We start from the raw sequence: 27,451 nt of genomic DNA on the forward strand, positions 1-27,451 counted from the left end.
TAATCCAAGTAAAAATTCCCGTCCTCACCAGTTTATTTGAAGAATGTGAACTGTCAGAATAACAGTAGAGAGAAGGATTTGTTTAAGCTTTTATTTCTTTAATCACATTCCCAGTGGGTCAGAAATTTACATACACTCAATTAGTATTTGGTAGCATTGCCTTTAAATTGTTTAACTTGGGTCAAACATTTTGGGTAGCCTTCCACAAGGTTCCCTTTCACAAGCTTCCCACAATAAGTTGGGTGAATGTTGGCCCATTCCTCCTGACAGAGCTGGTGTAACTGAGTCAGGTTTGTAGGCCTCTTTGCTAACACACGCCTTTTCAGTTCTGCCCACAAATGTTCTATAGGATTGAGGTCAGGGCTTTGTGATGGCCACTCCAATACCTTGACTTTGTTGTCCTTAAGCCATTTTGCCACAACTTTGGAAATATGCTTGGGGTCATTGTCCATTTGGAAGACCCATTTGCGACCAAGCCTTAACTTCCTGACTGATGTCTTGAGATGTTGCTTCAATATATCCACATAATTTTCCCTACCTCATGATGCCATCTATTTTGTGAAGTGCACCAGCCCCTCCTGCAGCAAAGCACCCCCACAACATGATGCTGCCACCCCTGTGCTTCACGGTCGGGATGGTGTTCTTCGGCTTGCAAGCCTCCCCATTTTTCCTCCAAACATAACGATGGTCATTATGGCCAAACAGTTCTATTTTTGTTTCATCAGACCAGAGGACATTTCTCCAAAAAGTACGATCTTTGTCCCCATGTGCAGTTGCAAACCATTGTCTGGCTTTTTTATGGCGGTTTTGGAGCAGTAGCTTCTTCCTTGCTGAGCGGCCTTTCAGGTTATGTCGATATAGGACTTGATTTACTGTGGATATAGATACTTTTATACCTGTTTCCTCCAGCATCTTCAAAAGGTTCTTTGCTGTTGTTCTGGGATTGATTTGCACATTTCACACCGAAGTACGTTCATCTCTAGGAGACAGAATGCCCTTCTTTCCTGAGCGGTATGACGGCTGCGTGGTCCCATGGTGTTTATACTTGTGTAATATTGTCTGTACAAATGAACGTGGTACCTTCAGGTGTTTGGAAGGATGAACCAGACTTGGTCTACAATAGAGGTCTTGGCTGATTTATTTTTGATTTGGATTTATTTGGATTTTTTTCATGATGTCAAACAAAGAGGCACTGAGTTTGAAGGTAGGCCTTGAAATACATCCACAGGTACACCTCCAATTGACATAAATTAGCCTATCAGAAGCTTCTAAAGCCATGACATCATTTTCTGGAATTTTCCAAGCTGTTTAAAGGCACAGTCAACTTATTGTATGTAAACTTCTGACCAACTGGAACTGTGATACAGTGAATTATAAGTGAAATAATCTGTCTGTAAACAATTGTTGAAAAAATGACTTGTGTCATGCAGAAAGTAGATGTCCTAACCAACTTGCCAAAACTATAGTTTGTTAACAAGAAATTTGTGGAGTGGTTGAAAAACGAATTTTAATGACTCCAACCTAAGTGTATGTAAACTTCTGACTTCAACTGTATAACATGAAATAATTAAAATAGTCCTCATTGTAATAATTACATAGAATCAAGTAACACTTCATAAACTGTTATTTACAGCATTTATATATAGCCTATGATATTACATCACAGGTAAGAATCCTGCGTTTCCGTGGAGATGGAGATTGGCACATGACGGAGCCCTGACTCGCTGACACAAACACACTAACGTAAAACAAAGTTAAGAGAGACAACTGTCTAAAGTAATAATTTAAGATCAGACTGTATTTACATCAGAGTTTCTGCATCATCATCATCAAAACACATATGAAGAAGGCAGATCTGGACTGAAAGGGCGGAAAACAACAACAACAGGGGAAAAGAGGAAGTGAATCTGTGTTCATCAGGGGTCAGAGTTCACAGGTATACAGCACTAGAGCGAGGCTTCAGATCGCTAGCCTACCTGAATGCCATTAGAACAGGTCAAATCTGTACAATAACATGAAGTCAAAGTCAGTGAAGTCATACACACAGACATCCTGAGGGAGAATCATCTACAAAATATATTAAGCTAAATGCAGTCCATCCATATATTCACCTATACCCCATTCATCTAACAAATATATTGATCTGCACGCCCCAATCACCTAACCAAGATCCCCAGTTCATTCATCTAACAAATATATTGATCTGCACGCCCCAATCACCTAACCAAGATCCCCAGTTCATTCATCTAACAAATATATTGACCTGTACGCCCCAATCACCTAACCAAGATCCCCAGTTCATTCATCTAACAAATATATTGACCTGTACGCCCCAATCACCTAACCAAGATCCCCAGTTCATTCATCTAACAAATATATTGACCTGCACGCCCCAATCACCTAACCAAGATCCCCAGTTCATTCATCTAACAAATATATTGACCTGCACGCCCCAATCACCTAACCAAGATCCCCAGTTCATTCACCTAACAAATATATTGACCTGTACGATCCCCAATCACCTAACCAAGATCCCCAGTTCATTCATCTAACAAATATATTGACCTGTACGCCCTGTCACCTAACCAAGATCCCCAGTTCATTCATCTAACACCTAAAAGATATCATTCATCTAACAAATGTACGCCCCAATCACCTAACCAAGATCCCCAGTTCATTCACCTAACAAATATATTGACCTGTACGCCCCAATCACCTAACCAAGATCCCCAGTTCATTCATCTAACAAATATATTGACCTGTACGCCCCAATCACCTAACCAAGATCCCCAGTTCATTCACCTAACAAATATATTGACCTGTACGCCCCAATCACCTAACCAAGATCCCCAGTTCATTCATCTAACAAATATATTGACCTGTACGCCCCTGTCACCTAACCAAGATCCCCAGTTCATTCACCTAACAAATATATTGACCTGTACGCCCCAATCACCTAACCAAGATCCCCAGTTCATTCATCTAACAAATATATTGACCTGTACGCCCCAATCACCTAACCAAGATCCCCAGTTCATTCACCTAACAAATATATTGACCTGTACGCCCTTTTAAGAAATATATTGACATGTATGGCCTTAATTCTTCCACATATACAGTATGTAAGCCCTGACATGTGGTGAGGCTAAGCTGTTTGCTCTGGCTTCACCGAGCAGCAGTTTCACACATTAGTTTAACATTTAGGTGACTGATTGATTGGAGTTGAGTGGTAGTGTGTTTTAAACTCCTGAGACAGTGAACTCACTGATAACCAACACACTGTTAACCAACACAATGATAACCAACACAATGATAACCAACACAATGATAACCAACACACTGATAACCAACACACTGTCATCTATAGGTCTGTTCATCAACACACTGTCATCTATAGGTCTGTTCATCAACACACTGTCATCTATAGGTCTGTTCATCAACACACTGTCATCTATAGGTCTGTTCATCAACACACTGTCATCTATAGGTCTGTTCATCAACACACTGTCATCTATAGGTCTGTTCATCAACACACGGTCATCTATAGGTCTGTTCATCAACACACTGTCATCTATAGGTCTGTTCATCAACACACTGTCATCTATAGGTCTGTTCATCAACACACTGTCATCTATAGGTCTGTTCATCAACACACGGTCATCTATAGGTCTGTTCATCAACACACTGTCATCTATAGGTCTGTTCATCAACACACTGTCATCTATAGGTCTGTTCATCAACACACGGTCATCTATAGGTCTGTTCATCAACACACTGTCATCTATAGGTCTGTTCATCAACACACTGTCATCTATAGGTCTGTTCATCAACACACTGTCATCTATAGGTCTGTTCATCAACACACTGTCATCTATAGGTCTGTTCATCAACACACGGGAGATACTGTTTGGCCTCTGTGTCTGTTTGTATCTATGGTCCAACATGGTAAGCTCTGAGAAAGGCAGCATAGATGCACGATAAGGCAGATCCGTACAACACACACACACACACACACACACACACACACACACACACACACACACACACACACACACACACACACACACACACACACACACACACACACACACACACACATGATGATGACACTGGATCATTTAAAGGGCTTCACTTATATAGAGTGTTATAGGGGTTATATAGAGACACAGAGAGAAACACTAAGAAGAAAATAGGAATGGCTCTTAGTGGCTCTTGTTGTGAAGGTTGTAATGGTGGTTGTGGTGTCTGTGTGTATGTCTGTGTGTGTGTGTATGTGTGTGTGCGCGCGCGTGCACTCCGGGGATAGAAGACTGACCAGTGATCATTGACTGTCAAACTGTCCCCATTTCCAAAAGAGGGAAGTCCCACTCACAAGGCAGACACAAGGCAGATACAGTTTCCCTCAATGACCACTGGGCATCGCAGGGCCACCAATGGGCTCCATATATAATAACAAATATAATATCTGGCAAACTAGAGACTTACATGATGCCTAAGACATGAAAAATACATCCAATACTGGCTGAGATAAAGGGTGTAACACACAAGGTGTAGGCTACATACAGTATACATAAGCAGTCATATGAGTGACATAGCAGCTCATCAGGGTGTGTGTGGGCTGATGGGAGGGATTCTGATGATCTTAAAACAACATAAACCAACAGATTCCAGAAGTGTCCTCCGTACTACACAGCTTTCTGTTAACTAGGAAAGGAGCTCTTTACCTGTGTGTTATTACACGGGTATTGACCTATTAGGTGTCTGTGAGCCTGTGTGTGAAATAGAAACTCAGAAGAATATGAACGGAGACCTCGTTATGAAAATGATCATTTCCAGAGTCAACGCGACTCTCTGCATTCCTCACAGGAGTTCAGTCACATTTAGCATCTACAGGAATCTGAATCGACTAGTCTGAATCGACTCCTTTGAAATGACTCATCTGAATCGTCCCTCCTGCGGTTCACTCCATCTGTTTTGCTCAGCCTTAGAGATTGACAGCTGTCAGTCAAATGTCAAACTGTCTCAGAGTCCCGCCTTCTCCGCTTGAGGACGTAAAAAGGGAATAGTTTCCTTAGGTTTCTATTAGCCTAGAGATACTGCTTTCTCCACTCCCATTGGTTGGTATGGTTACAGGCCCCTCCCCCCGTCCCCCTCATCCAGGCAACCGTTGAGGCAATGGGTGTCATCGCAGTGGCTGTCATCCCCAAGTGCACCCTGGGATTGCAGCAATTCATACTCTTCATCCAGGAAGTCGAGGCTATTGTTGCTAGGCAACCCACGGACGCTGAACTTGTGGGAGACTTTGGTCCACTGTACTCGATTGGTCGCTACACGCTCATACAGCTCGGTTGCCCCTGGTAACAGCTCTGACAGCAGCCTATGAGAGGACAGGGGCGTGGGACACAATATTAGGTGGTGCTGTGGCCGTGTTGTGATTGGGTCAGTAGTGATAAACTCTGTGTTGTGATTGGTTCTTACTTGTAGATGGGCATGGCGATGTGTTCCATGAAGCTGATCTGTAGCTCTGGGATGTAGGCCTTCTCTCTGTCCATCATCTCACTGGGACGATTCCCCATCGCCTTCTCCTGCACACACAAGCAAGTTAAACACGTCAGATACACACTCACCCCCCCAACACACACACACAAATACGGTGCAGGAATAAAGTGCAGCACACATACCAGATCCCCCTGGGAGAAGAACTCTTTATAGATCAGCTCCTGAATACAGAGGAGAGAAAAATAGGTTTAGGGTCAAAGGTCAACTAGGGTCTGGGGTTAGGGTTGAGGTTAGGGTTGAGGATTTAGGTTAGGATTGAGGTTAGGGTTGAGGATTTAGGTTAGGATTGAGGTTAGGGTTGAGGATTTAGGTTAGGGTTGAGGCTAGAGTTAGGGGTAGGATATGAACATGAACCTATAGGGTTAGTGTCTGGGTTTTGGTTAGGGTTGTGGTTGAGGTTAGGGTTAGGGTTGAACCTGCATATGGACATGAAGCTAGGGTTAGGGTTGTGGTTGAGGTTAGGGTTAGGGTTGAGGATTTAGGTTAGGGTTGAGGATTTAGGTTAGGGTTGAGGCTAGAGTTAGGGGTAGGATATGAACATGAACCTATAGGGTTAGTGTCTGGGTTTTGGTTAGGGTTGTGGTTAGGGTTGAACCTGCATATGGAAATGAAGCTAGGGTTAGGGTTGTGGTTGAGGGTTAGGGTTGTGGTTGAGGTTAGGGTTGAACCTGCATATGGACATGAAGCTAGGGTTAGGGTTGTGGTTGAGGGTTAGGGTTGTGGTTGAGGTTAGGGTTAGGGTTGAACCTGCATATGGACATGAAGCTAGGGTTAGGGTTGTGGTTGAGGGTTAGGGTTGAACCTGCATATGGACATGAAGCTAGGGTTAGGGTTGTGGTTGAGGGTTAGGGTTGTGGTTGAGGGTTAGGGTTGTGGTTGAGGGTTAGGGTTGAACCTGCATATGGACATGAAGCTAGGGTTAGGGTTGTGGTTGAGGGTTAGGGTTGAACCTGCATATGGACATGAAGCTAGGGTAAGGGTTGTGGTTGAGGGTTAGGGTTGTGGTTGAGGGTTGAACCTGCATATGGACATGAAGCTAGGGTTAGGGTTGTGGTTGAGGGTTAGGGTTGTGGTTGAGGGTTATGGTTGAACCTGCATATGGACATGAAGCTAGGGTTAGGGTTGTGGTTGAGGGTTAGGGTTGAACCTGCATATGGACATGAAGCAAGGGTTAGGGTTGTGGTTGAGGGTTAGGGTTGAACCTGCATATGGACATGAAGCTAGGGTAAGGGTTGTGGTTGAGGGTTAGGGTTGAACCTGCATATGGACATGAAGCTAGGGTAAGGGTTGTGGTTGAGGGTTAGGGTTGAACCTGCATATGGACATGAAGCTAGGGTAAGGGTTGTGGTTGAGGGTTAGGGTTGTGGTTGAGGTTTGGGTTAGGAGTAGACGTTAGGGTTCCTCACAGCAATCTTGCGGGTGGTCTTCCAGCCCTTGGTCTGGTCCGACAGGTCGCATGAGGTCATCAGCAGGCACAGCAGCAGAGAACGGTGGGTCTGATTCCTGGGATTGTAGCCAGCTAGGACACGCACACAGACAGACATTCACACACAGACACGCACACACACATTCACACAGACACGCACACAGACAGACATTCACACACAGACACGCACACATTCACGCACACACACAGACATTCACACACAGACACGACACACACACAGACAGACACACACACAGACATTCACACAGAAAGGGAAAGAAAATGGAAGACTATCATACTCACACACATACACCTCCCGTGGGGCGAGATTGTCAGCCTAGTTAGACTCAAATCTTCTATTGCCTAAGGCTGACAATTGTCTCCCTCGGTTTAGGTGCAAAAAAAGTACAACGCGCGCTCTCTCTCTCTCTCACACACACCCCCTTACCGTCAGCCATCCTTTGCAGGTCGGGGAAGATGCGGAGGTGGTGAGCCAGGTCAGTGGCCAGGATAATATCCCTCATCAAGTCAACACCTCTGGTACACACACACACACACACACACACACACACACACACACACACACACACACACACACACACACACACACACACACACACACACACACACACACACACACACACACACACACACACACACACACACACACACACACACACACACACACACACACACACACACACACACACACACACACACACACACACACACACACACACACACACACACACACACACACACACACACACACACACACACACACACACACACACACACACACACACACACACACACACACACACACACACACACACACACACACACACACACACACACACACACACACACACACACACACACACACACACACACACACACACACACACACACACACACACACACACACACACACACACACACACACACACACACACACACACACACACACACACACACACACACACACACACACACACACACACACACACACACACACACACACACACACACACACACACACACACACACACACACACACACACACACACACACACACACACACACACACACACACACACACACACACACACACACACACACACACACACACACACACACACACACACACACACACACACACACACACACACACACACACACACACACACACACACACACACACACACACACACACACACACACACACACACACACACACACACACACACACACACACACACACACACACACACACACACACACACACACACACACACACACACACACACACACACACACACACACACACACACACACACACACACACACACACACACACACACACACACACACACACACACACACACACACACACACACACACACACACACACACACACACACACACACACACACACACACACACACACACACACACACACACACACACACACACACACACACACACACACACACACACACACACACACACACACACACACACACACACACACACACACACACACACACACACACACACACACACACACACACACACACACACACACACACACACACACACACACACACACACACACACACACACACACACACACACACACACACACACACACACACACACACACACACACACACACACACACACACACACACACACACACACACACACACACACACACACACACACACACACACACACACACACACACACACACACACACACACACACACACACACACACACACACACACACACACACACACACACACACACACACACACACACACACACACACACACACACACACACACACACACACACACACACACACACACACACACACACACACACACACACACACACACACACACACACACACACACACACACACACACACACACACACACACACACACACACACACACACACACACACACACACACACACACACACACACACACACACACACACACACACACACACACACACACACACACACACACACACACACACACACACACACACACACACACACACACACACACACACACACACACACACACACACACACACACACACACACACACACACACACACACACACACACACACACACACACACACACACACACACACACACACACACACACACACACACACACACACACACACACCACACACACACACACACACACACACACACACACACACACACAGTGGCCACACACACACATCCACACACACACAGTCACACACACACCTCTGGTACACACACACACACCACACACACACACACAGCCTATAATAGTCCTGGGTTTCCTCACTGTGAAGCGATTACTGTGAATTTGACCGTATCTGACAGGCAGCTCGACGGCAAGTAAAATACTGTAATATACACTGGGGCAAAAAAGTATTTAGTCAGCCACCAATTGTGCAAGTTCTCCCACTTAAAAATATGAGAGGCCTGTAATTTTCATCATAGGTACACTTCAACTATGACAGACAAAATGAGAAAAATAAATCCAGAAAATCACATTGTAGGATTTGTAATGAATTTATTTGCAAATTTTGGTGGAAAATAAGTATTTGGTCAATAACAAAAGTTTATCTCAATACTTTGTTATATACCCTGTCGTGGAAATTTCCTGTATTTACCAAATCATGAGAGCAAACCACACACAAGTCAGAGTTATCATAAAGTCCATCTTTAATTATATGAGCTCCATCACAACCCTGTGACTCTCAGATCAATTCAGTTTCTATCAATGAATTCTCTGAGAGTCCCTTACACATTGCAACTGAGATCCTTTATAGCAAAGACACACATAGCCAGACAGCATCGGCATAATTTATCGTTCAGCTTTGTCTCCTAAACTATGTTCTCTTCTCAAACTCAGAACCTAAACAAATCCTCCATATCAACAGGCATATATCAAATCCATCCTATCTTGACAAGATCACAGAGACACATTGACTGACACACAGACATTGTGGAGCCAAGAGATACACGCTTGACCTCTCCCCTCTCTGCGGCCCAAGTAACTTAGTCTTGACCGTGCTTTTACACCTGCATTGCTTGCTGTTTGGGGTTTTAGGCTGGGTTTCTGTACAGCACTTTGAGATATCAGCTGATGTACGAAGGGCTATATAAATACATTTGATTTGATTTGATTTGACATAGAACAGATAACTGCAACCCCGGCCACAGTATAAACATTCTGATGAGAAGGAACTTACAAACATATGATGAATATAAAACATCTTACCTATGTGACCAACTAATTCTGATTATTCCCCAACAACCCTTTGTTGGCAATGACAGAGGTCAAACGTTTTCTGTAAGTCTTCACAAGGTTTTAACACACTGTTGCTGGTATTTTGGCCCATTCCTCCATGCAGATCTCCTCTAGAGCAGTGATGTTTTGGGGCTGTTGCTGGACAACACGGACTTTCAACTCCCTCCAAAGATTTTCTATGGGGTTGAGATCTGGAGACTGGCTAGGCCACTCCAGGACCTTGAAATGCTTCTTGCGAAGCCACTCCTTCGTTGCCCGGGCGGTGTGTTTGGGATCATTGTCATGCTGCAAGACCCAGCCATCGTTTCATCTTCAATGCCCTTGCTGATGGAAGGAGGTTTTCACTCAAAATCTGAGGATACATGGCCCCATTCATTCTTTCCTTTACACGCATCAGTCGTCCTGGTCCCTTTGCAGAAAAACAGCCCCAAAGCATGATGTTTCCACCCCCATGCTTCACAGTAGGTATGGTGTTCTTTGGATGCAACTCAGCATTCTTTGTCATCCAAACACGACGAGTTGAGTTTTTACCCAAAAATTATATTTTGGTTTCATTTGACCATATGACATTAGGTCCCCCCGTGTGGTTCTGTGATTTTTGCTCACTGTTCTTGTGATCATTTTGACCCCACGGGGTGAGATCTTGCGTGGAGCCCCAGATCGAGGGAGATTATCAGTGGTCTTGTATGTCTTCCATTTCCTAATAATTGCTCCCACAGTTGATTTCTTCAAACCAAGCTGCTTACCTATTGCAGATTCAGTCTTCCCAGCCTGGTGCAGGTCTACAATTTTGTTTCTGGTGTCCTTTGACAGCTCTTTGTTCTTGGCCATAGTGGAGTTTGGAGCGTGACTGTTTGAGGTTGTGGACAGGTGTCTTTTATGCTGATAACAAGTTCAAACAGGTGCCATTAATACAGGTAACGAGTGGAGGACAGAGGAGCCTCTTAAAGAAGAAGTTACAGGTCTGTGAGAGCCAGAAATCTTGCTTGTTTGTAGGTGACCAAATATTTATTTTCCACCATAATTTGCAAATAAATTCATAAAAAATCCTACAATTTTTCCTCATTTTGTCTGTCATAGTTGAAGTGTACCTATGATGAAAATGACAGGCCTCTCTCATCTTTTTAAGTGGGAGAACTTGCACAATTGGTGGCTGACTAAATACTTTTTTGCCCCACTGTAAATATGGTATGAAAAGGAGGTACTCTGTAATGAAGTAAATATCACCACAATCAGAATGAATGGATAGATTAAGGAAATTCATTGAGGGGAAAGATTTTGTATTTCACAGCATTTTTCTGTAATTACAAGGGATTGGTGCAAGCAGACTTGCTACTAGGTAACGTGTTTCCACATTACAATACATTATTGAATATCTGGTGTTTTAAGTTACTTGCACTTCTAGAGGCTTCCGTAACAAAGGATTCCAAACTGGCAGCGACTACCAGGTAAAATGACATAGCAAAATGCTCAACCATTTAAGGTTTACGACAAGCTGCCACTCCAATCTGTCTCTGATATATTTAAATTGATGGGACACTACAACCACATAAAAGTTAAATTGGTACAGCATTCTGACTCACCATGAAATAAATATTAAATCCACTTACAAGGCACGCAACAAAATATGTTAATGAGCCAGAAACAACAATGTCATGCGCCCACTAGTGGTCAAAAGGTTTTTTGCGCTCCAAAGATACGTAGTGTATTCTGTGGGGTGGAATTACAGAACCATTCAAAATATAGCAATTATTTTCCCACCCACAACATTTTCCCACAATGCACCATTATTTACAGTATGCTACAGTAAAATGTTTCAGAGTATTTTACTGGTGATAACACCCATATAAATTAGTTATGTTACAGTGCTGTTAACACACACACACAGAAACACAACCTATAACAGTCCTGGGTGTCCTGTTAACACAACACACACACACACACACACACACACACACACACACACACACACACACACACACACACACACACACACACACACACACACACACACATACACACACACACCCTATTACAGTCCTGGGTGTCCTGTTAACACAACACACACACAGACACACACAACCTATTACAGTCCTGGGTATCCTGTTAACACAACACACACACACACACAGACACACACAACCTATTACAGTCCTGGGTGTCCTGTTAACACAACACACACACACACACAGACACACACAACCTATTACAGTCCTGGGTGTCCTGTTAACACAACACACACACACAGACACACACAACCTATTACAGTCCTGGGTGTCCTGTTAACACAACACACACACACAGACACACACACGCTATTACAGTCCTGGGTGTCCTGTTAACACAACACACACACACAGACACACACAACCTATTACAGTCCTGGGTGTCCTGTTAACACAACACACACACACACACACAGACACACACAACCTATTACAGTCCTGGGTGTCCTGTTAACACAACACACACACACAGACACACACAACCTATTACAGTCCTGGGTGTCCTGTTAACACAACACACACACACACACAGACACACACAACCTATTACAGTCCTGGGTGTCCTGTTAACACAACACACACACAGACACACACAACCTATTACAGTCCTGGGTGTCCTGTTAACACAACACACACACACAGACACACACAACCTATTACAGTCCTGGGTGTCCTGTTAACAACACACACACACAGACACACACAACCTATTACAGTCCTGGGTGTCCTGTTAACACAACACACACACACAGACACACACAACCTATTACAGTCCTGGGTGTCCTGTTAACACAACACACACACACAGACACACACAACCTATTACAGTCCTGGGTGTCCTGTTAACACAACACACACACACAGACACACACAACCTATTACAGTCCTGGGTGTCCTGTTAACACAACACACACACACACACACAACCTATTACAGTCCTGGGTGTCCTGTTACAGACACACACACAGACACATACAACCTTTACAGTCCTGGGTGTCCTGTTAACACAACACACACACACAGACACACACAACCTATTACAGTCCTGGGTGTCCTGTTAACACAACACACACACACAGACACACACAACATATTACAGTCCTGGGTGTCCTGTTAACACAACACACACACACAGACACACACAACCTATTACAGTCCTGGGTGTCCTGTTAACACAACACACACACACAGACACACACAACCTATTACAGTCCTGGGTGTCCTGTTAACACAACACACACACACAGACACACACAACCTATTACAGTCCTGGGTGTCCTGTTAACACAACACACACACACAGACACACACACACCTATTACAGTCCTGGGTGTCCTGTTAACACAACACACACACAGACACACACAACCTATTACAGTCCTGGGTATCCTGTTAACACAACACACACACACACACAGACACACACAACCTATTACAGTCCTGGGTGTCCTGTTAACACAACACACACACACACACAGACACACACAACCTATTACAGTCCTGGGTGTCCTGTTAACACAACACACACACACAGACACACACAACCTATTACAGTCCTGGGTGTCCTGTTAACACAACACACACACACACAGACACACACAACCTATTACAGTCCTGGGTGTCCTGTTAACACAACACACACACACAGACACACACAACCTATTACAGTCCTGGGTGTCCTGTTAACACAACACACACACACACACAGACACACACAACCTATTACAGTCCTGGGTGTCCTGTTAACACAACACACACACACAGACACACACAACCTATTACAGTCCTGGGTGTCCTGTTAACACAACACACACACAGACACACACAACCTATTACAGTCCTGGGTGTCCTGTTAACACAACACACACACACAGACACACACAACCTATTACAGTCCTGGGTGTCCTGTTAACACAACACACACACACAGACACACACAACCTATTACAGTCCTGGGTGTCCTGTTAACACAACACACACACACAGACACACACAACCTATTACAGTCCTGGGTGTCCTGTTAACACAACACACACACACAGACACACACAACCTATTACAGTCCTGGGTGTCCTGTTAACACAACACACACACACAGACACACACAACCTATTACAGTCCTGGGTGTCCTGTTAACACAACACACACACACAGACACACACAACCTATTACAGTCCTGGGTGTCCTGTTAACACAACACACACACAGACACACACAACCTATTACAGTCCTGGGTGTCCTGTTAACACAACACACACACACAGACACACACAACCTATTACAGTCCTGGGTGTCCTGTTAACACAACACACACACACAGACACACACAACCTATTACAGTCCTGGGTGTCCTGTTAACACAACACACACACACAGACACACACAACCTATTACAGTCCTGGGTGTCCTGTTAACACAACACACACACACAGACACACACAACCTATTACAGTCCTGGGTGTCCTGTTAACACAACACACACACACAGACACACACAACCTATTACAGTCCTGGGTGTCCTGTTAACACAACACACACACACAGACACACACAACCTATTACAGTCCTGGGTGTCCTGTTAACACAACACACACACACACAGACACACACAACATATTACAGTCCTGGGTGTCCTGTTAACACAACACAACAGCAGTGCGGGATCCCAGGCTGGAGAGAAACGGACCTTTCTGGAGAACTTGTCGAAGATGTTGCAGCCGTGGGTGTTCAGAATGGCTATGGCTTGGGCAAAGTGGTGTCGCTGTGGAAACAAACACAGGTTATTATGGGATAGAGGTTAAAGGATGGCCACTAGGTGTCACTATAGTCCCAGAGATAAATGTGTGTGTTTTTACCTCCATCACAGAGCCCTCTGAGCTGTAGAGGGCAGCCAGGACAGATTGCTGTAGAGGAAGAAGACAGAACACGTTGTTCCATAGAAAGACCTGCTCTCTATGCTGCTGTAATTACTGAAGTGTACTACCCTTGTCTAACCACAGTCTTCCCTTGACTTTTCCTAATGTGTGTTCGACAAGTGTTACCGGTGCTATACCTGTATGTGTGTTGAGCGAGGTTGTGTGTGTGTGAGGGCTGTTTTCCAGGCTGTGCCTACATGTACAGTGAATTCAGAAAGTATTCAGACCCTTTGACTTTTTACACATTTGATACGTTACAGACTTTTTATAAAATGGATGAAATGGTCCTGGCTGTGTGCTTAGGGTCGTTGTCCTGGCTGTGTGCTTAGGGTCGTTGTCCTGGCTGTGTGCTTAGGGTCGTTGTCCTGGCTGTGTGCTTAGGGTCGTTGTCCTGGCTGTGTGCTTAGGGTCGTTGTGGCTGTGTGCTTAGGGTCGTTGTCCTGGCTGTGTGCTTAGGGTCGTTGTCCTGGCTGTGTGCTTAGGGTCGTTGTCCTGGCTGTGTGCTTAGGGTCGTTGTCCTGGCTGTGTGCTTAGGGTCCTGGCTGTGTGCTTAGGGTCGTTGTCCTGGCTGTGTGCTTAGGGTCGTTGTCCTGGCTGTGTGCTTAGGGTCGTTGTCCTGGCTGTGTGCTTAGGGTCGTTGTCCTGGCTGTGTGCTTAGGGTCGTTGTCCTGGCTGTGTGCTTAGGGTCGTTGTCCTGGCTGTGTGCTTAGGGTCGTTGTCCTGGCTGTGTGCTTAGGGTCGTTGTCCTGGCTGTGTGCTTAGGGTCGTTGTCCTGGCTGTGTGCTTAGGGTCGTTGTCCTGGCTGTGTGCTTAGGGTCGTTGTCCTGGCTGTGTGCTTAGGTCGTTGTCCTGGCTGTGTGCTTAGGGTCGGGTCGTTGTCCTGGCTGTGTTAGGGTCGTTGTCCTGGCTGTGTGCTTAGGGTCGTTGTCCTGGCTGTGTGCTTAGGGTCGTTGTCCTGGCTGTGTGCTTAGGGTCGTTGTCCTGGCTGTGTGCTTAGGGTCGTTGTCCTGGCTGTGTGCTTAGGGTCGTTGTCCTGGCTGTGTGCTTAGGGTCGTTGTCCTGGCTGTGTGTTAGTCCTGGCTGTGTGCTTAGGGTCGTGTCCTGGCTGTGTGCTTAGGGTCGTTGTCCTGGCTGTGTGCTTAGGGTCGTTGTCCTGGCTGTGTGCTTAGGGTCGTTGTCCTGGCTGTGTGCTTAGGGTCGTTGTCCTGGCTGTGTGCTTAGGGTCGTTGTCCTGGCTGTGTGCTTAGGGTCGTTGTCCTGGCTGTGTGCTTAGGGTCGTTGTCCTGGCTGTGTGCTTAGGGTCCTGGCTGTGCTCCTGGCTGTGTGCTTAGGGTCGTTGTCCTGGCTGTGTGCTTAGGGTCGTTGTCCTGGCTGTGTGCTTAGGGTTGTCCTGGCTTGTGCTTAGGTCTGGCTGTGTGCTTAGGGTGTGTTGTCCTGGCTGTGTGCTTAGGGTCGTTGTCCTGGCTGTGTGCTTAGGGTCGTTGTCCTGGCTGTGTGCTTAGGGTCGTTGTCCTGGCTGTGTGCTTAGGGTCGTTGTCCTGGCTGTCCTGGCTGTGCTTGTCCTGGCTGTGTGCGTTGTCCTGGCTGTGTGCTTAGGGTCGTTGTCCTGGCTGTGTGCTTAGGGTCGTTGTCCTGGCTGTTGTCCTGGCTGTGTGCTTAGGTCGTTGTCCTGGCTGTGTGCTTAGGGTCGTTGTCCTGGCTGTGTGCTTAGGGTCGTTGTCCTGGCTGTGTGCTTAGGGTCGTTGTCCTGGCTGTGTGCTTAGGGTCGTTGTCCTGGCTGTGTGCTTAGGGTCGTTGTCCTGGCTGTGTGCCTTAGGCTTAGGTCGTTGTCCTGGCTGTGTGCTTAGGGTTGTCGTTGTCCTGGCTGTGTGCTTAGGGTCGTTGTCCTGGCTGTGTGCTTAGGGTCGTTGTCCTGGCTGTGTGCTTAGGGTCGTTGTCCTGGCTGTGTGCTTAGGGTCTTGTCCTGGCTGTGTGCTTAGGGTCGTTGTCCTGGCTGTGTGCTTAGGGTGTGTCCTGGCTGTGTGCTTAGGGTCGGCTTGTCCCTGGCTGTGTGCTTGTCCTGGCTGTGTGCTTAGGGTCGTTGTCCTGTGTGCTTAGTCGTTGTCTGGCTGTGTGCTTAGGGTCGTTGTCTGGCTGTGTGCTTGTCCTGGCTGTCTTAGGGTCGTGTCCTGGCTGTGTGCTTAGGGTCGTTGTCCTGGCTGTGTGCTTAGGGTCGTTGTCCTGGCTGTGTGCTTAGGGTCGTTGTCCTGGCTGTGTGCTTAGGGTCGTTGTCCTGGCTGTGTGCTTAGGGTCGTTGTCCTGGCTGTGTGCTTAGGTCCTGTTGTCCTGGCTGTGTGCTTAGGGTCGTTGTCCTGGCTGTGTGCTTAGGGTTGTCCTGGCTGTGTGCTTAGGGTCTTGTCCTGGCTGTGTGCTTAGGTCGTTGTCCTGGCTGTGTGCTTAGGGGTCCCTGGCTGTGTGGGTCGTTGTCCTGGCTGTGTGCTTAGGGTTGTCCTGGCTGTGTGCTTAGGGTCGTGTCCTGGCTGTGTGCTTAGGGTCGTTGTCCTGGCTGTGTGCTTAGGGTCGTCCTGGCTGTGTGCTTAGGTCCAGGCTGTGTGCTTAGGGTCGTTGTCCTGGCTGTGTGCTTAGGGTCGTTGTCCTGGCTGTGTGCTTAGGGTCGTTGTCCTGGCTGTGTGCTTAGGGTCGTTGTCCTGGCTGTGTGCTTAGGGTCCTGGCTGTGTCCTGGCTGTGTGCTTAGGGTCGTTGTCCTGCTTGTGTGCTTAGGGTCGTTGTCCTGGCTGTGTGCTTAGGGTCGTTGTCCTGGCTGTGTGCTTAGGGTCGTTGTCCTGGCTGTGTGCTTAGGGTCGTCCTGGCTGTGTGCTTAGGGTCGTTGTCCTGGCTGTGTGCTTAGGGTCGTTGTCCTGGCTGTGTGCTGTCGTTGTCCTGGCTGTGTGCTTAGGGTCGTTGTCCTGGCTGTGTGCTTAGGGTCGTTGTCCTGGCTGTGTGCTTAGGGTCGTTGTCCTGGCTGTGTGGGTCGTTGTCCTGGCTGTGTGCTTAGGGTCGTTGTCCTGGCTGTGTGCTTAGGGTCGTTGTCCTGGCTGTGTGCTTAGGGTCGTGTCTTGTCCTGGCTGTGTGCTCGTTGTAGGGTCGTTGTCCTGGCTGTGTGCTTAGGGTCGTTGTCCTGGCTGTGTGCTTAGGGTCGTTGTCCTGGCTGTGTGCTTAGGGTCGTTGTCCTGGCTGTGTGCTTAGGGTCGTTGTCCTGGCTGTGTGCTTAGGGTTGTCCTGGCTGTGTGCTTAGGGTCTGGGTCCTGGCTGTGTGCTTAGGGTCGTTGTCCTGGCTGTGTGCTTAGGGTCGTTGTCCTGGCTGTGTGCTTAGGGTCGTTGTCCTGGCTGTGTGCTTAGGGTCGTTGTCCTGGCTGTCCTGGCTGTGTGCTTAGGTCGTTGTCCTGGTCGTTGCTGGCTGTGTGCTTAGGTCGTTGTCCTGGCTGTGTGCTTAGGTCGTTGTCCTGGCTGTGTGCTGTGTGCTTAGGTCGTTGTCCTGGCTGTGTGCTTAGGGTCGTTGTCCTGGCTGTGTGCTTAGGGTCGTTGTCCTGGCTGTGTGCTTAGGGTCGTTGTCCTGGCTGTGTGCTTAGGGTCGTTGTCCTGGCTGTGTGCTTAGGGTCGTTGTCCAGGCTGTGTGCTTAGGGTCGTTGTCCTGGCTGTGTGCTTAGGGTCGTTGTCCTGGCTGTGTGCTTAGGGTCGTTGTCCTGTTGAAAGGTGAACCTTCGCCACAGTGTGAGGACCTGAGCGCTCTGGAACAGGTTTTCACCAACGATCTCTCTCTCTACTTTGCGCCATTCATCTTTTCCTCTATCCTGACTAGTCTCCCAGTCCCTGCCGCTGAAAAACATCCCCACATCATGATGCTGCCACCAACATGCTTCGCCATAGGGATGGTACCAGGTTTCCTCCAGACATGACGCTTGGTATTCAATCTTGGAATCATGAGACCAGAGAATCTTGTTTCTCATGGTCTGAGAGTCCTTTAGGTGCCTTTTGGCAAACTCCAAGCAGGCTGTCACGTGCCTTTTACTGAGGAGTGGCTTCCATCTGGCCAGTCTACCATAAAGGCCTGATTGGTGGAGTGCTGCAGAGATTGTTGTCCTTCTGGAAGGTTCTCCCATCTCCACAAAGGTTCTCTGGATCTCTGTCAGAGTGACCATTGGGTTCTTGGTCACATCCCTGACCAAGGCCCTTCTCCCCCGATTGCTCAGTTTGGCCGGGCGGCCAGCTCTAGGAAGAGTCTTGGTGATTCCAAATTTCTTCCATTTAAGAATGATGGAGGCCAACGTGTTCTTGGGGACCTTCAATGCTGCAGACATTTTTTGGTACCCTTCCCCAGATCTGTGCCTCGACACAATCCTGTCCCTTTGACCTCATGGCTTGGTGTTTGCTCTGACAAGCACTGTCAACTGTGGGACCTTATAAAGACAGGTGTTTGCCTTTCCAAATAATGTCCAATCAATTAAATTTACCAAAGGTGGACTCCAATCAAGTTGTAGAAACATCTAAAGAATGATCAATGGAAACAGGATGCACCTGAGCTCAATTTCGAGTCTCATAGAAAAGGGTCTGAATATTACGCAAATAAGGTATTTCTTATACATTTGCTAAAATGTCTAATAACGTAACAAAATGTGAAAAAAGTCAAGGGGTCTGAATACTTTCCGAATGCACTGTACGTGTGCATTTGAGTGTGTGTGTATGTGTGTGTGTGTGTGTGTGTGTGTGTGTGTGTGTGGTGTCTTACTGAGGCCACTTGAAAGGAGTTGTTAGTCCCACGGTGGTCCAGGTCATGGCACATACAGGAGACAAAGAGAGCAAAGATCTCTATATTCCTACAGACAGAGAGGGAGGGGTATGAGGTTAGACTGTAGGGTTATAGGGTTTAGTATGTAGATTATTGGAAAAAGGGTGCCAGGGTTTCTACTAGCTCCAGGTAGTTGGCCAGGCCCAGATTCCTGTAGAGGAGATAGGGTGAGGAATGTAGGGTATAGGGTGTAGTATGTAGGGTTAGGGTATAGGATAGATGGTATAGTATGTAGGGTTAGAGTATAGCATGTAGGGTTAGGGTATAGGGTAGATGGTATAGTATGTAGGGTTAGGTTATAGGGTAGATGGTGTAGTATGTAGGGTTTGGGTATAGGGTAGATGGTATAGTATGTAGGGTTAGGGTATAGGGTAGATGGTGTAGTATGTAGGGTTAGGGTATAGGGTAGATGGTATAGTATGTAGGGTTAGGGTATAGGGTAGATGGTGTAGTATGTAGGGTTAGGGTATAGGGTAGATGGTATAGTATTTATGGTATATGCTATATGGTGTAGTATGTCTACTTACTCCAGGTAGTTGGCCAGGCCCAGGTTCTTGTAGAGGAGATAACAGAAGTGAGAGACCGAGAAGGCATGTGTCCAGTTGTGATAGGGAGGATCTCTGTAACCCTTCTTTACCATCAGACAGAACCTGAAACCATGACAACCACACAATCAATCACCATAACAACCACTTCATCACCATAGCTACCTCTTCAGACACACAGACAGTGAGTGGACTGGAGAGAAAGAGAGAGAGCGAAAGGTACCTGGCCAGAGTGTGCAGGTCAATCTTATAGGCGTTGATGAAGCCCATGTCCTCAAACATACTCAGGATGCCCTGGACACACAGGAGGGGAAGAGATCAGACACAGTTCAGCAGGAACTGTGTTCATCTGGCTGGATACTCCCCAAATCAGTTTTACTCTTATTGGTCAAAACTGTGTTATTCTGAGGAAGATTGTTGGATATGCACATAGAGATGGAAAGAGGTCTTATCTTTGTGTCTACACCATTATAGGATCTGTGACAGAATGGGTGCGCATTTGAGGCTATCTCCATTTTAAAGTAGTCAACTTTCTTCTTTTATATTTGAAAGAAGTGTAAAGCTCATATTAGTGATTTACTACCACCTGCAGATATCAAATCCTGAACCAAATCATGTCATTAATTTGTTGTGGCCACTAGATGGCGGTAGTAAAGCCATTTACAAACTATAGCACCCAATCAGAAGAAAAATGCAATGCCCTGTTCATTGGCTGATTACTCCCAACACATAGGAATCACCTACTTTAAAATGGTGGAAGCCCTCAATGGCAATGTCCATGCTAAAACAGGTTATTTCCAAGTTGAGTCCTCTATCGATCTAGTATCCTTGCACATTGTAAATACAGTACTGGAACTGACCCTGTAAATAGTACGCTTACTTACTTTATCTAGATCTTCTAATTTCTTATTTTTATATCTCATGTGTTTTTCTTCTACCTTGTTATTTGTTTGTATCACATTGTTATTGATTACTGCATTGTGGGGGTTGCAAGAAAAGGCATTTCACTGTACTTGTGCATGTGACAAACTTGAAACTGAAATTGAAACTATACATCTCTATAGATGTGCACGTAAACACACACACACTCTTCCTCTGTCCCTCTGTATTACCATGGATGTGCACGTAAACACACACACACACTCTTCCTCTGTCCCTCTGTATTACCATGGATGTGCACGTAAACACACACACACACACACACACACACACACACACACACACACACACACACACACACACTCTTCCTCTGTCCCTCTGTATTACCATGGATGTGCACGTAAACACACACACACACACACACACACACACACACACACACACACACACTCTTCCTCTGTCCCTCTGTATTACCATGGATGTGCACGTAAACACACACTCTTCCTCTGTCCCTCTGTATTACCATGGGTGTGTTGTCGTCAGGTAGTGAACGGGGTGTGTAGGTGAACTCAGCGAATAAGGGATGAATCTCTTCCACGGGCTCCAGCCCAGTTACCAACAGCTGGGCCACCTCCTCTGCTGACACCTACACACACACACGGTACATACACACACACGCACGCACGCACACACACACACACACACACACACACACACACACACACACACACACACACACACACACACACACACACACACACACACACACACACACACACACACACACACACACACACACACACACACACACACACACACACACACACACACACACACACACACACACACAATCAGATTACTGCTGCACTGGATGTGTGTGTGTGCTGTGTGGGTTAGTATGTGTGTTTCACCTTCATGTGGTACATCATCATCTCATTGGCCAGGTGGGATCTGAACTGAGCCTCATGGACCTTCTTATACAGAAGAGACTGAACACACAGGAGAGACCAGTCAGTCAACCACAACCACATCATTACACAGGAGAGACCAGTCAGTCAACCACAACCACATCATTACACAGGAGAGACCAGTCAGTCAACCACAACCACATCATTACACAGGAGAGACCAGTCAGTCAACCACAACCACATCATTACACAGGAGAGACCAGTCAGTCAACCACAACCACATCAGTACACAGGAGAGACCACTCAGTCAACCACATTATTACACAGGAGAGACCAGTCAGTCAACCACATTATTATACAGGAGAGACCAGTCAGTCAACCACATTATTATACAGGAGAGACCAGTCAGTCAACCACATTATTATACAGGAGAGACCAGTCAGTCAACCACATTATTATACAGGAGAGACCAGTCAGTCAACCACATTATTATACAGGAGAGACCAGTCAGTCAACCACATTATTATACAGGAGAGACCAGTCAGTCAACCACATTATTACACAGGAGAGACCACTCAGTCAACCAAATTATTACACAGGAGAGACCACTCAGTCAACCACATTATTATACAGGAGAGACCACTCAGTCAACCACAACCACATCATTACACAGGAGAGACCAGTTAGTCAACCACAACCACATCATTACACAGGAGAGACCACTCAGTCAACCACAACCACATCATTACACAGGAGAGGCCACTCAGTCAACCACAACCACATCAGTACACAGGAGAGACCAGTTAGTCAACCACAACCACATTATTACACAGGAGAGACCAGTCAGTCAACCACATCATTACACAGGAGAGACCAGTTAGTCAACCACAACCACATCATTACACAGGAGAGACCAGTTAGTCAACCACAACCACATCATTACACAGGAGAGACCACTCAGTCAACCACATTATTACACAGGAGAGACCAGTCAGTCAACCACATCATTACACAGGAGAGACCAGTTAGTCAACCACAACCACATCATTACACAGGAGAGACCCTCAGTCAACCACATTATTACACAGGAGAGACCACTCAGTCAACCACATTATTATACAGGAGAGACCACTCAGTCAACCACATTATTACACAGGAGAGACCACTCAGTCAACCACATTATTACACAGGAGAGACCACTCAGTCAACCACATTATTATACAGGAGAGACCACTCAGTCATCCACATTATTATACAGGAGAGACCAGTCAGTCAACCACATTATTATACAGGAGAGACCAGTCAGTCAACCACATTATTACACAGGAGAGACCACTCAGTCAACCACATTATTATACAGGAGAGACCAGTCAGTCAACCACAACCACATCATTACACAGGAGAGACCAGTCAGTCAACCACAACCACATCATTACACAGGAGAGACTAGTCAGTCAACCACATTATAATACAGGAGAAACTAAACACAAACGAGAGACCAGTCAGTCAACGACAACTAAATCCACACAACATCCTACTGTATCTTATCCTACTCTTAAAAACACACTTTGTGACTCAGTCATGACTAATGTCAGAGGTCAGCGGTTGTTATGTCTCTTTAGATGGTCTGTCTGACTCACGTGTGCGATGCTGATTCCACAGTAGATGGAGAAAGCAGTGGCCAGGTCCTCATCGAAGCGGTTAAACCACGGTCCATTAGTCTTATTGACCAACTCAGCCACCCCAATAACCTCTGAGAGAGAGAGAGAGAGAGAGAGAGAGAGAGAGAGAGAGAGAGAGAGAGAGAGAAAGAGAGAGAGAGAATGAGAGAGAGAGAGAGAGAGAGAGAGAGAGAGAGAGAGAGAGAGAGAGAGAGAGAGAGAGAGAGAGAGAGAGAGAGTGAGAGAGAGAGAGAGAGAGAGAGAAAGAGAGAGAGAGAAAGAGAGAGAGAGAGAAAGCGAAAGACAAAGAGAGAGGAAGAGCATGAGAAAGAGAGAGAGAAAGAAAGAGAGCAACCAGTGAAGAACACCATTGTAAATACGACCCAAATTTATGTTTATTTAATTTCCCTTTTGTAGTTAATATGACGTAAAATATCTTTCGGAACTTCTAAAAGTGTAATTTAGACCTGTTAATTTTGTATTTTTAATTCACTTTTGTTTATTATCTATTTCACTTGCTTTGGCAATGTAAACATACAATACCGTTCAAAAGTTTAGGGTCACTTAGAAATGTCCTTGTTTTTGAAAGAAGAGTACATTTTTTGTCCATTAAAATAACATCAAATTGATCAGAAATACAGTATAGACATTGTTAATGTTGTAAATGACTACTGTAGCTGGAAACTGTACATTATTTATGGAATATATAATATCTCAGAGGCCCATTATCAGCAACCATCACTCCTGCGTTCCAATGGCACTTTGTGTTAGCTAATCCAAATTTATCATTTTAAAAGGCTAATTGATCATTAGAAAACCCTTTTGCAAATATGTTAGCACAGCTGAAAACTGTTGTTCTGATTAAAGAAGCAATTACAACTGGCCTTCTTTAGACTAGTTGAGTATCTGGAGCATCAGCATTTGTGGGTTTGATTACAGGCTCAAATGGCCAGAAACAAAGAACATTCTTGTTCAGAGAAATTAAGGCTCTAGTCAAAAGGCCAGCAGCGTCCAGTGTCTGTGTTATTTTGCCCATCTTAATCTTTTATTTTATTTGCCAGTCTGAAATATGTATTTTTCTTTGCAACTCTGCCTAGAAGGCCAGCATCCCAGAGTCGCCTCTTCACTGTTGACGTTGAGACTTGTGTTTTGCGGGTACTATTTAATGAAGCTGCCAGATTAGGACTTGTGAGGTGTCTGTTTCTCAATTTCTCAGATGGAATATTCTTAATTTCTCAGAACAAGAATAGACTGACGAGTTTCAGAAGAAAGTTATTTGATTCTGGCCATTCTGAGCATTAACATTAACAATGTCTACACTGTATTTCTGATCAATTTAATGTTATTTTAATGGACAAAAAGGTCATTTCAAAGTGACGCCAAACTTTTGAACGGGAGTGTATGTTTCCCATGACAATAAAGCCCCTTGAATTGAAATGGAAATGTAATTGAGAGAGAGAGAAAGAGAGGAAGAGAAAGATGAGAGATGGAGCAGCATAGAGGTAGAGAGCAGCTCCTCACTCCAGGAGCTGTCCTGTGTATCGAATTGTTTACTCTAGTGTAGTGTTAGTTCAGGTGTTTACTCCAGTGTAGTGTTAGTTCAGTTGTTAACTCTAGTGTAGTGTTAGTTCAGTTGTTTACTCTAGTGTAGTGTTAGTTCAGTTGTTTACTCTAGTGTAGTGTTAGTTCAGTTGTTTACTCTAGTGTAGTGTTAGTTCAGTTGTTTACTCTAGTGTAGTGTTAGTTCAGTTGTTTACTCTAGCGTAGTGTAGTGTTAGTTCAGTTGTTAACTCTAGTGTAGTGTTAGTTCAGTTGTTAACTCTAGTGTAGTGTTAGTTCAGTTGTTTACTCTAGTGTAGTGTTAGTTCAGTTGTTTACTCTAGTGTAGTGTTAGTTCAGTTGTTTACTCTAGCGTAGTGTAGTGTTAGTTCAGTTGTTTACTCTAGTGTAGTGTTAGTTCAGTTGTTAACTCTAGTGTAGTGTTAGTTCAGTTGTTTACTCTAGTGTAGTGTTAGTTCAGTTGTTTACTCTAGTGTAGTGTTAGTTCAGTTGTTTACTCTAGTGTAGTGTTAGTTCAGTTGTTTACTCTAGCGTAGTGTAGTGTTAGTTCAGGTGTTTACTCTAGTGTAGTGTAGTGTTAGTTCAGGTGTTTACTCTAGTGTAGTGTTAGTTCAGTTGTTTACTCTAGCGTAGTGTAGTGTTAGTTCAGGTGTTTACTCCAGTGTAGTGTTAGTTCAGTTGTTTACTCTAGTGTAGTGTTAGTTCAGTTGTTTACTCTAGCGTAGTGTAGTGTTAGTTCAGTTGTTTACTCTAGTGTAGTGTTAGTTCAGTTGTTAACTCTAGTGTAGTGTTAGTTCAGTTGTTTACTCTAGCGTAGTGTAGTGTTAGTTCAGTTGTTTACTCCAGTGTAGTGTTAGTTCAGGTGTTTACTCTAGCGTAGTGTAGTGTTAGTTCAGGTGTTTACTCCAGTGTAGTGTTAGTTCAGGTGTTTACTCTAGTGTAGTGTTAGTTCAGGTGTTTACTCCAGTGTAGTGTTAGTTCAGTTGTTTACTCCAGTGTAGTGTTAGTTCAGGTGTTTACTCCAGTGAAGTGTTAGTTCAGTTGTTTACTCTAGCGTAGTGTAGTGTTAGTTCAGGTGTTTACTCCAGTGTCGTGTTAGTTCAGTTGTTTACTCTAGTGTAGTGTTAGTTCAGGTGTTTACTCCAGTGTAGTGTTAGTTCAGTTGTTTACTCTAGTGTAGTGTAGTGTTAGTTCAGGTGTTTACTCTAGCGTAGTGTAGTGTTAGTTCAGGTGTTTACTCTAGTGTAGTGTTAGTTCAGGTGTTTACTCCAGTGTAGTGTTAGTTCAGTTGTTAACTCTAGTGTAGTGTAGTGTTAGTTCAGGTGTTTACTCTAGCGTAGTGTAGTGTTAGTTCAGTTGTTAACTCTAGTGTAGTGTTAGTTCAGTTGTTTACTCTAGCGTAGTGTAGTGTTAGTTCAGTTGTTTACTCTAGTGTAGTGTTAGTTCAGGTGTTTACTCCAGTGTAGTGTTAGTTCAGGTGTTTACTCTAGTGTAGTGTTAGTTCAGTTGTTTACTCTAGTGTAGTGTTAGTTCAGGTGTTTACTCCAGTGTAGTGTTAGTTCAGTTGTTTACTCTAGCGTAGTGTAGTGTTAGTTCAGTTGTTTACTCCAGTGTAGTGTTAGTTCAGTTGTTTACTCTAGTGTAGTGTTAGTTCAGGTGTTTACTCCAGTGTAGTGTTAGTTCAGGTGTTTACTCCAGTGTAGTGTTAGTTCAGTTGTTTACTCTAGCGTAGTGTAGTGTTAGTTCAGTTGTTTACTCCAGTGTAGTGTTAGTTCAGGTGTTTACTCCAGTGTAGTGTTAGTTCAGTTGTTTACTCTAGTGTAGTGTAGTG

The 27,451-nt window shown here is 45.4% G+C and overlaps 1 protein-coding gene across 1 annotated transcript in view; it reads right to left on the reverse strand.

Moving 5' to 3' along the window:
* Positions 1-2,646: 2,646 nt before the first annotated feature.
* LOC115115346 (cGMP-dependent 3',5'-cyclic phosphodiesterase-like) overlaps positions 2,647-27,451 on the reverse strand; it is an 88,594-nt gene continuing 63,789 nt past the window's right edge. The window contains exons 17-30 of the mRNA XM_065024043.1: positions 24,040-24,152; positions 22,403-22,480; positions 22,015-22,137; positions 20,836-20,906; positions 20,595-20,717; positions 20,008-20,095; positions 15,183-15,230; positions 15,014-15,088; positions 9,325-9,335; positions 7,434-7,522; positions 6,966-7,078; positions 5,682-5,720; positions 5,479-5,585; positions 2,647-5,377 (exon numbers count right to left, since the gene is read on the reverse strand). Coding sequence (XP_064880115.1) covers positions 5,128-5,377; positions 5,479-5,585; positions 5,682-5,720; positions 6,966-7,078; positions 7,434-7,522; positions 9,325-9,335; positions 15,014-15,088; positions 15,183-15,230; positions 20,008-20,095; positions 20,595-20,717; positions 20,836-20,906; positions 22,015-22,137; positions 22,403-22,480; positions 24,040-24,152 — 1,328 coding nt within the window. The 3' untranslated portion in view covers positions 2,647-5,127. The remainder of the gene's footprint in view (positions 5,378-5,478; positions 5,586-5,681; positions 5,721-6,965; positions 7,079-7,433; positions 7,523-9,324; positions 9,336-15,013; positions 15,089-15,182; positions 15,231-20,007; positions 20,096-20,594; positions 20,718-20,835; positions 20,907-22,014; positions 22,138-22,402; positions 22,481-24,039; positions 24,153-27,451) is intronic.

This window comes from Oncorhynchus nerka, linkage group LG11 (assembly GCF_034236695.1).
Source record: "Oncorhynchus nerka isolate Pitt River linkage group LG11, Oner_Uvic_2.0, whole genome shotgun sequence".
In the NCBI taxonomy this organism is placed as follows: Eukaryota; Metazoa; Chordata; class Actinopteri; order Salmoniformes; family Salmonidae; genus Oncorhynchus; species Oncorhynchus nerka.